At 39.5% G+C, this 11,099-nt stretch overlaps 1 protein-coding gene across 1 annotated transcript; it reads right to left on the reverse strand.

The window, feature by feature from the left end:
- Nucleotides 1-6,831: 6,831 nt before the first annotated feature.
- On the reverse strand, nucleotides 6,832-7,784 carry LOC131822682 (olfactory receptor 5B12-like). The gene is given in 2 exon segments (XM_059158971.1): nucleotides 6,832-7,280; nucleotides 7,283-7,784. Coding segments are annotated over 2 exon segments (951 nt in total).
- Between the last annotated feature and the right edge of the window lie 3,315 nt (nucleotides 7,785-11,099).

Raw genomic sequence — 11,099 nt, forward strand, 5'->3', positions numbered from 1 at the left:
ACACGATAATTTTGGGGCCACATGTTGTATCCTCGTTCCTACTTATACCCAACCCATAGGAACCTGTGGATAGATTTTGACAAATTCAATCTATGGGAAATGTTCATGCCAGCTCAGGGGTCCTAGAAGGTGTAGACTGTATTAAAACTACCCTCCTCTCGGCAATTGGGAATGCGACTTTTAGGCTGAGATTTGTCATTCAAATATTAAGTTACCTCAGGCAAATTTTAAAGATTTTTATATTTGAACTTCCTCATCTATATTATCAATGATTGGCATAGATGATATTCATGGTCCCCTCTCTCCTCAAAACTCTACAATTTCTACTTCTCTCTCAAGGCATAGAGAACATATGGATGAACTGTGTCCCACCTGTCATTTGTAACTTTCTCATTTTCAGCCTCAATCATATCCTACTTCTCTCTGCTGAATCCTGCCCCATTCCCACTCATTTCTGTGATGATAAATAATTTGGGTGTCATATTTACAATGAGATATCATGTTTGCGCTTATGTTTATAATTTCACACCCCAAGCAAGTGGGTAGCTTGACTTAACTATTGCGTATTTGAATATCTTTGCCATGAGCAAGCATGTTATTTTGGCATTCACCCAACTAAGTCACCAGAGCACTTTCTCCTATCACAGGCAGGTTATAAGTCTAGTCATACCTTTGAGCAAGAGTATGTATTAACACGGTATATAATTGCTATGTAGTTAGAGCAGTGGAAGAAGATTTCTCTCATGACTTTCTTCTTAGATGTTAAATGGACAATGACTGATGAAATTTCACTCAATCCATAAGGAAAGATATTGACTATCGAGTTGCAGTTTACCTTCAATGGGTTCCAAATGCTCTAAATCCTGAATCCATAAGGTTTAATCCCAACCAAGAAGTTCAGAAGTGTTTGCCTGTATAATGATGCTGATACGCACAGTCATGGTAGAATTTAGAGTTGGAATAAATGTTTCTTGATGGATTCATCAAAAACTGTATGGAAGGGGTTTCACACCATGCAAAGAAGGAACTCTTCATGGCAGGATGTGACAGAAATACTCCCTCATGTCCACATGTGTTCAGCATCTTCTCTGCCCTGCCCTCCCTCTTCTTTTCATCCTCCACCACATTCTCAGCAAATTCCTCCCTTGGGGAAGCCATCAATAAAATTCACACCTTCTATCCCAAAGCACATCTTGCTGTCTCTTACTAGAACATTAGAAATGGCTATTTTTATGAATGTCTCACAGAGTTCACAGCATGAAATATATCATATCTCCATTGGTTGGGTTAAACAAAGTCAGACAGAGAACTTTGTCTTTGCTATGGTTTCCCCATATGGTCCTTTGTGCCAGGAAGATTGTCCTCAGGTGGAGGTGGTACATAAACACAGGTCTGGGTCAGAAAGTTCAAGGACCTGTGGGAGAGGAGTATTAAGTTGAGGTGGTTATGAAGTGGGAGAGAAACAGAGATATTGAGGGTCTAGTTTTGTCTCTATTACTTTTGCTAAAGGTATAATAAAAATAATTTTATAATGTGTTTCTCGACAGTATGCCAAGCACTGTACTAAGTTCATAAAATGTATTATCTCATTAAATCTTGCCCCAACTCTATGAAGGGGGTACTATTATTATACACATTTTTAGACAGGGTAACTGAGGCACTGTTAATATAGTTTGAATCCAAATTATCTCATATCAAAGGATTTTGATTTAATTCTTGCATCAGGACTCTTTCTTTCCTTCCTTCTTCCTTCCTTTTTCCTTCCTTCCTTCCTGACTTCCCAACTTCCTTTCTTTCTTTTTCTTCCTTTCCGACTACTAGCACAAAAGACTCCTTCAGAATGGAGAATTCATGAAACAATATTCTTATGGTTGTAAGGTGGTTAGTACCCTCTTTTCTGGATGTTTTTCTTTCTAATGAGATTTCCTGAGAAGGGAAAAAAAAAACACAAGACACTCTTGTCCTTGCAGTCTGGTTTGCAAGGAGTAACAACTCAAACTATGAGGTCTTCATGAGGAATAAAGACTTTCACTGTCATCTAGATTGAGAGTATCTAGCACTATTACAGTAACAGTCTTCAATGGATGCCAGTTCTTGTCCCCTCTGCTTTTCTTTCTGGCTGTCAGACTACAGAGTAGAAAAGACTGGGTCATTATTTTTTTCTTTTCTTTTTAAAAAGATTTATTTATTTATTTGAGAGAGAGAGAGAGAGAGAGAACACAACTGTGAGGAGGGATAGAGAGGAGGAAGAAAGAGAATCTCAAGCAGACTTCCACTGAGGATGGAGCCCAATGCAGGGCTCAGTCCTAAAACCCTGAGATCAAGACCTGAGCCAAAATCAAGAATAAGCCACTAAACTGACTGAGCCACCCAGATGCCCCTGGTCATTTTTTTTTTTTCTATTCCATATTCACCAGTAGAAGTTTTCTTATAAGGATTAGTCATCCTGTTATTTAATGTTTCCATATGTTATACTCAAACTGATTATTTTTAATTTCTTGAATTTTATATCATCTGAAATGCCTCAAAAGGTTTCAGGATGGGATGCCTGGGTAGCTCAGGTGGTTAAGCGGCTGCCTTAGTTCGGCTCAGGTCATGATCCCAGCGTCCTGAGATCGAGTCCCACATCGGGCTCTTTGCTTGGCAGGGAGCCTGCTTCTCCCTCTGCCTCTGCCTGCCACTCTGTCTGCCTGTGCTTGCTCTCGCTTCTCTCTCTATGACAAATAAATAAATAAAATCTTTTAAAAAAAAAAAGGTTTCAGGATGACAGGTGGGCTCTATCGTAACATGTAAGCATTGGGTTTAGTTAATGAGAAGAAATATGGTTTGTACTTTCATAGGATGAGAGAAGAAAGAAAATTGGGGGGTGATCTGAGAGATGCCCTGTATTTGGGTGCATAAAGTGAGCAAATCTTGAGTCCTGTAATTAACCATTAGGGACCTAGCTCTTGGTGTTGTCCCATTTACTCAATCTCAGTTCATTCACCCATTCATTTATTCACTCATGTAGCCATCCAGTCACACATCCCCTCACTCACTAGTTTAATTTTTCACTGAATAAGCATTTAATGGTTCCTATTAAAAATCAAGCCTGGTACTTTCCACAGTTTGGTGACCGTGGCAAGATGCCCTTCAATGGACGAATGGATAAGGAAGATGTGGTCCATATACACTATGGAGTATTATGCCTCCATCAGAAAGATGAATACCCAACTTTTGTAGCAACATGGACGGGACTGGAAGAGATTATGCTGAGTGAAATAAGTCAAGCAGAGAGAGTCAATTATCCTATGGTTTTACTTATTTGTGGAGCATGACAAATAGCATGGAGGACATGAGGAGTTAGAAAGGAGAAGGGAGTTGGGGGAAATTGGAAGGGGAGGTGAGCCATGAGAGACTATGGACTCTGAAAAACCATCTGAGGGGCTTGAAGTGGCAGGGGTGGGGTGGGAACTTGGAGTACCAGGTGGTGGGTATTATAGAGGGCACAGATTGCATGGAGCACTGGGTGTGGTGCAAAAATAATGAATACTGTTATGCTGAAAATAAATAAAAAATAAATTTAAAAAAAAGGAAAAAAAAATCAAGCCTGGTAGAGATGAGAGGGCAGAAGTATGAACTAATACTGGTCCTCAGGGTATACAAATCCCATCTGATGCCAGGTCCAGGGGTCATATTTTAACCTGTAGAACATCTCTCCTGGCCTGATTGAACCTGAGTAGCCAAGGATATCATTTCATTCTTCTGTGGCTCAACTAAAAAGATTTCCCCTCACCGTTGATCTGGAATTCAGTGTCTTATTAAAATCAAGTCAGAGTTACTAGTTTGGGGGAAGGCTTGAGTTCATTCAGCTATTCCTAATGCTTCTGTTTTAGTTCACTCAGGCTGCTGTAACAAAACATCATAGATTGGGTGGCTTATAAACAACATAAATTTACTTCTTTTTCATAGTTCTGGAGGCTGGGAAGTCCAAGGTCAATGCACTGACAGGTTTCATGTTTGGTGAAAGTCTGTTTCCTGGTTCAAAGATGGCTGTCCTTTTTGCTTCTTCATTACATAGTTGAAGGGACAAAGGACTTCTCTGGGATCTCTTTTTTTAAGAGCATTAATCACCTTGACTAGACACCTGAACTGCCTTCTCTGAAAGATGCATCTCCTACTACCATCACATGGGACGTGAAGATTCAGTATATGAAAGTTGTAGGCACACATTCAGTCTGTAGGAACTCCCGTTCCCCAAGACAGTCTGACAGAAACTTTTAGTTGTATGCATTTATTAAAAATTTTTTATTAAAAGTTACAGAAGCATTTTTGAGAGGTGATGAATTGCTACATTATTCCACTGCTGTCCACCACAGGGTGTTAGACGTGGTTAAATCATTATCTAAACCTGCCTGCTGAATGTGCTACACAGCTGCTCTGACTCATACATCACCCCAGCCCACCAGGACTTTGAAGGTCAGGGAATGGAAGTTTCTGGGCATATGATCACCTTTAACTGTCTTTCCTATTTCTTTCCAGTGAAGCGATGAGACATTTGGGATCTGGTGAAGGTGCGCACATCCAATGTCCAGGTTCTCAGTCATCCATTTTCCCAAAAGTAGATGTTCACTGGAGCACGCAGGATTCCCAGCTAAGCTGCTTTATCTAAATGAGTATGTAGAATAAAACTTCTAGAAAACAGGAATGACAGACCTCCCCAGATAGCAAGGGTTTCATTTTTAACAGTAGCAACATATGGTCAGAATACACGGTCTCTGCTCTCCTTTACATACCTCTGATGGCTTCAAAGACCAACATTGTTTAATGTGCTCCTGCTTAGAGCTGTGATGGGCATGGGGATTTAGGGTCTTCAGAATGTCAATATTGAAGGAGATTTAAATAGTTTCAGGGAGACATCGATCAATATTATTGTGACTTTTCATGTCACTTTGTGTCCCAGTGCTTTCATTACAAAGATAATTGTGTTGTACTGAGGAGACTAGTGGCCCTTGATAAAAGAGAAATATTTTTAAAAATTTTTTTATCTTGTTTTTATTTTTTAGAGAGAGAGATCGAGAGAGTGGAGGGAGGGGCAGAGGGAGGAGAGAGAGAATCCTAAGCAGACTCCCCCTGAGCATGAAGCCTGACATGGGACTCAATTCCATGACCCTGAGATCATAACCCAACTGAAAATCATGAGTTAGATGCTCAACCAAAAGGGAAAGAGAAAAATTCTCTTTGGAGAATAATATCCTTTATGCTCACTACATTGTATTGTGGGGTTAAACAGTTGTTAGCTGAGCTAAACTGGAAAGGGTTTGCTTTGGAGTCCCACAGACTTAGGTTCAAAATTCTCACTTTGCCACCCTCTGCCTCTGTCTGAACCTCCATTTCCTCCTTTCTATATGGCTGATCCCCTCAGAGGTAGTGTGGTATCTGAATGAGTTCACACATACAGATAATGAGCAGACACTAGATGCTGAATAAATATCTCTTTTCTTTGGTCTCAATCCCCTCTTTGTGCCAGGCTTTGAGTAAATAACTGAATTTGACAATCTCTTTGTGTTCAGTCTTATCCTTAGATCCATCCAACCTACACTGTGGAGGTGGATTCAGGCAGTGGTATTTGAAAAATCTCCTCTAGATTATTGTCATGGGCAGCCAAGGTTGAGAAGCCCTGTTCCAGATTAGTGTTTCTAGGGTGAGTCTTGTGGTTTCCAAACCTTTCAGAGTCACCAGGAGGACTTGCTAGTTCACAAATAGTTGTGCTATACTCCTAGAGTTTCTGAAGCTGTTGGTCTGGGGTGGGGGATTTCTATAATTGGCTCTCATAAAAAAGTCCAGGTGAAGCTGATGTTGCTCGTCTTGCAAGAGTGCTTTTGAACTGCTGCTCTAGGGAAACAGTTCTCAAAGTGTGACCTGCTCACCTAACTCATTTGAAATACAGGAGAAACTTGTTAAGAATCCAGGGAGTCCTCCCTATCCATAGTCTCTTAGATGAACTTTATGAGAACTCAGTTAAGGGACAGGTATGGATATATTTTAATGTTCTGAACTGGTTTTCTCTCTGAAATGCAGGGACTAAATAAATTAAGCTCAAATACTATCCCTTATTATCAATGTTCACCACTGGCATTTTTGCTAAGTTCAGGATCCAGATATATGTGGATAGTGGGGGATAATTCTACAGATTTCTAGGCTATACCAGAAATATACTAAATTAGATTATCTGGATAGCTCCTATAATTCTACCTTTCAATGTCTCTCAAGGAAATTTTTAAGACCATGAAAATCTTAGAAACATGCCTCTATATCATGTACAAAAACCATAGTTATTTTAAAAACTAGTAATTAAAAATGTAATTCTGGTATCATACACTTAAGAGATTCATATGCAAAGCTCTTTAGACCAAGGTAGTCCAAGATTTTATAGTATCCAGGACTATAATCTTTATTTTAAGATAGAAGCAACATCTGGAAAAAGATATCCAAAATTTTTCCTACCCTCTCATATTCCCAAAGCATGAACAGAACCAGTCTCATTTGGAAGGGAACTTCTTAGAGAAATGAAAGACAAGAAAGAATTAAAATTCACAAAAATATTCTTAGATACTAGAAGTCCAATAGAAATATCACATGGTTTGCATGTTATTTTTTTAAAAGACTTTTTTATTTATTTGAGAGAGTGAGAGACAGCATGAAAGAAGAGAAGGTCAGAGGGAGAAGCAGATTACCCATGGAGATGGGAGCCTGATGCGGGACTCGATCCCAGGACTCTGGGATCATGGCCTGAGCTGAAGGCATTCGCTTAATCAACTGAGGCACCCAGGCACACTGCATGTTTTTGAACTAGTAGGCTAAACCTAGTGAAGACTTTGCTTTTCCAACCACCTTCTGAAATGCATTCTTGACCTCTTTGTTCCTTAGGCTGTAGACCAAAGGGTTTAGCATGGGGATGACCATAGTGTAGAACACTGATGCCATTTTGTCTGTGTCCATGGAATGACTAGAACTTGGCTGTAAGTACATGAAGATGATTGTCCCATAGAAGATGGAAACAGTGGTCAGGTGAGACACACAGGTGGAGAAAGCCTTCTTCTGTCCCTCAGCTGAGCGCATCCTCAGGATAGCAATAAAAATGAGCAGATAAGAGTTCAAGATAACCAAGAGGGTGAAAAAGACATTGAATGCTGCCAATGTAAAGAGGACAATCTCATTTATGTGGATATCAGAGCAAGAGAGAGCCAGCAGTGGAGGAATGTCACAGAAAAAGTGATTAATTATGTTGGAGTGACAGAGGAGAGGTGGAAGGTGAGGGCAACATGGATGGAAGACTGTAATAGTCCACAGATGTAGGAGCCAGTGACCAGGGAGGTACACATAGCACTTGTCATGGTGGTGGTGTAATGTAGGGGTTTGCACACGGCTGCGTGGCGGTCAAAGGCCATTGAGGACAAGAGGAAACTTTCGATAGTGGCAAAGGCTGAAAAGAAGAACATCTGGGCAGCACATGCATTGTAGGATATGATTTTATCTCCTGTGGAAAACCCCACAATTACCTTGGGAGTGACAGCTGAGGCATAAACACAGTCCACAAGAGAGAGGTTGCTGAGGAAGAAGTACATGGGAGTGTGGAGACGAGAGTCCAACAGGATCAACACAATCATCCCAATGTTCCCAACCAGAATGATAAAGTAAATGATGGTGAAGACCATAAATAAAGGAACTTGCAACTCTAGGGCATCTGTTAACCCCACAAGAATGAAGTGAGTCACCTCTGAAATGTTCTCCATCAAAATCATTTGGGAATCATCATAAGAGGCACCTATGACAAAATAAGCATACACAAGATAATTCTATTTGATCCCTAGCATAGGAGCTAACTGTGAACAGGGTCTCAGTCAGCTTTCTGTCAAGAGCAGGAGCCCATGTACAATAAGTTTGACTGAACGCTGGGGAAGGATGGGTTGAGCAAGGCTCTTCATCTAGAAGTGATGTGGAAGGACACTGGAATATCCTTGCTGACTGTACTGCCACAAGGGGAATACAGTATGATCCTGAAGGCACATTTCAGCTCACCTACACTATGGTATATACTATTACAGTAAACCAATAGGATTAACCAATAGGACTCTTTCCCACTAACTTGCCATACCTTGCAAACAATCCTGTTACAAGTACATAAAAGCTTAATCAACAGAAAAGAAAAGAAAGTCATTGGCATATGATACAACAAGCTTCATCAAATACATTTCCTGTCTCTGAGGGACATCTCACTGACTTGTTCATAATAGCTGAAGATATACAGTGATTTGGGACCCTGCTCTACTCTAATTCATGAGGGCCCTTAATTGGGTGCTCTATTCTTAATTGGGTAATGTTCCACATTACCACTGGCCCCTGAAGGAAACTTCATGATTTCTGGCACATTCTTAGTGATATTTTGGCATCTTTCAGGAGCTCTAAAAAAGGAGGATTGTTTTTCAAAAGGTGGAAGCAAAATTTTAGTTGTTTTCTCTCTTTGTCACAGTCTTTATTTTTCTCTTAGGCTGATGTTTCCCATCTCCTACCACCATCCATGTCTTTGCTTTATTCATGGGAAGGGAGAACTGGGGGAGATGGAAGAGTTACTTTCATTCTCACCTAGAGACTTTGCATAGTCAGCCAAGCCGTGGAGGTCCATCCATGTTATCTGGTGTATCTAGTTGTGCTTACCTCCAGTGGCAGCTTAGCTAACAGCTTACCATGGCTGCCATGGGTATAAATATGAGAAGCCCTCTTCAACCCAAGAGACACTTTTGATTCTGGAATCTATCACATTCATTTCTACTGGATTAAAAATCCTTAATATTGAATGAAGGAAATGATATAACACTGCCTTTAAGATTAGCCTCGTGCTAGAGACCTATTACCCAAAATATATGTTCATCATAACATATTCCTAAAATAGAGGTATGTATTTCCAGGGCACCTTGGAAGTAGAAAGGGTGTATGGTTAGCCCAACACGGGACTAAGAAAAATGCTCTGGAGATTATTACTCCTGAGTTGTGGCTTTGGACACACAAGAAATGTAATAACAATTTATTAGTTGTTATAATAACAAATAGTTACATAGTACTTACTTTGTATCTGGAAACTGTTCTAAGCTAGTCACATATATTAACTCATTTAGCAACTTTGGGAGGCAAATACTATTATTACCCCTACTTTTACTTTAAATGGAACTGAGGCTGAAAGAAGTAGGTTACTTACCTAACTAGCAAATCTGGTGGTAGAACTGGGATTTGAACCCAGCTAATATTGTCTAAGATCCATAATACTAAGCAATCCTCTCAAAATAGTGGATCAAGTTAATCATCTTTCCTGAGGTTCAGGATCCTGATCTTTCAAGTGGGAATAATCACAATTTTCATCTTTTGAGGTAGATGAATGGAATAACTTAGTTCATACAAAACACTTAAAATAATGTCAATTATACAACAAAGTACTGAAGTAATTCAAGCTTTAATAGTATACCAGGCAGAAGAAGCATCATGGATAAAAGCACAAATTGGCAAGCACAATTGTATGAATAGGCAATTATAAATAGAGAGGTATTGGTAATTAGCAAAATACATGGCACAATCAAAATCTCAATTAAAGAGTGATGTGCAAAAGTAGATTGAAGTGGCGGGGGCGTGGGAGGTCGGGGTACCAGGTCGGGGTACCAGGAGGTCGGGGTGGGAGGTGGATATTATAGAGGGCACAGATTGCATGGAGCACTGGGTGTGGTGAAACAATAATGAATATTGTTTTTCTGAAAATAAATAAATTAATTTAATTTAAAAAAAAAGTAGTTGGTAGAAATGAGACTGATAGAACTGAGCCTTAAAAGAAAGAGTAGAAAAAATGCATCAGATGATAGATCTAATACAATCATTTAGAAGAAGAGCACAAGGTGACTATTTATGCAATATATAATAGAGGCATATAAGTATAGATAAATGTCACTCACTGATTAGCAACCCAGATGGGCTGTAATCTTGGGGACGTTACGTACACTCTGCAAACCCTCAGTATGTTGTCTGTGAAAGACCTAGTTCATGTAATGCCCAATGTATCTATTTTACATAGCTGAAAAGTTGAAATTAAATGATTTATGGAGCTCTACCATCACAATGCCTGGCACACGGCATGTTTACAATGATAATTCCCTCCTGTTCTCTTCATAGCTGGCTTTGCACATAAGCCCCCTCTGTACCAGCAGCTGGCATTACATATTGAATAACAAGATTCCTGATTTTTTAAAGGGGTAGAGTGAGTCAGCTCTAGAAGTTATCCCCCCAAGGTGATAAATGCTTTTATAAAAGCATGTATAAAGTATGAAAAATGATTGTGAAAGTGCCTGGAATGTGCCAGAACGCCTTATTACCAAGAGACTTGTTCCTCAAATTTTTTCCTCTCAATTCTTAAATGTCTGTGCTTGCTAGAATTTCCAAATTTGGCCCAAATACACAAAAATGTGAATCCAATTGCATTTATTTTTGAGAAAAAAGTAAATTTCTGTAACTGATGTACCAAGAATGGCCAACATATTGACCAAATATCTCTTCTATACTGTTTGTAGGTATAATAGGATACAAAAGAGCTTCTTTTGATGCAGGAGTTTGAGATGTAGGGGTATGTACACAAATGTATTTATGTACCGCAAATACACATCTAATTCTGAATATGAAAGTTCTCTGAAAAGCTTAAAAGATGCTAACATTCTAGTTAAGCAACCTGAGCCATTACTTTCCATGGTCTATCTCTTCTCTTGGTTATGCAGAATATTAAGCCATTAATACTAAAAGTCCAAACTTTGACATTTCCAAAGAAAATGACTTTATGTTCAAGATACCCAAACAGATGTTAAAAGTTCTACAACACCCGAGATTCAGAAAGGAAGATATATTTGCACTGCTATTCCTCTAGGATGCTCTACATAAAAGGAATAAAGAGGCATGGTCTCCTTTTTTGACTCTGTCACCCCAACCACTCATTTAAGACATCTGACTGCAATCAGTGGACAGAGTGGTGGATGACCAGCCAAATTTGTTTTCCACATTTGTAAAATGAACATGGTTAGATCCTCTAG

This window comes from Mustela lutreola, chromosome 1 (genome assembly GCF_030435805.1).
Source record: "Mustela lutreola isolate mMusLut2 chromosome 1, mMusLut2.pri, whole genome shotgun sequence".
Lineage (NCBI taxonomy): Eukaryota > Metazoa > Chordata > Mammalia > Carnivora > Mustelidae > Mustela > Mustela lutreola.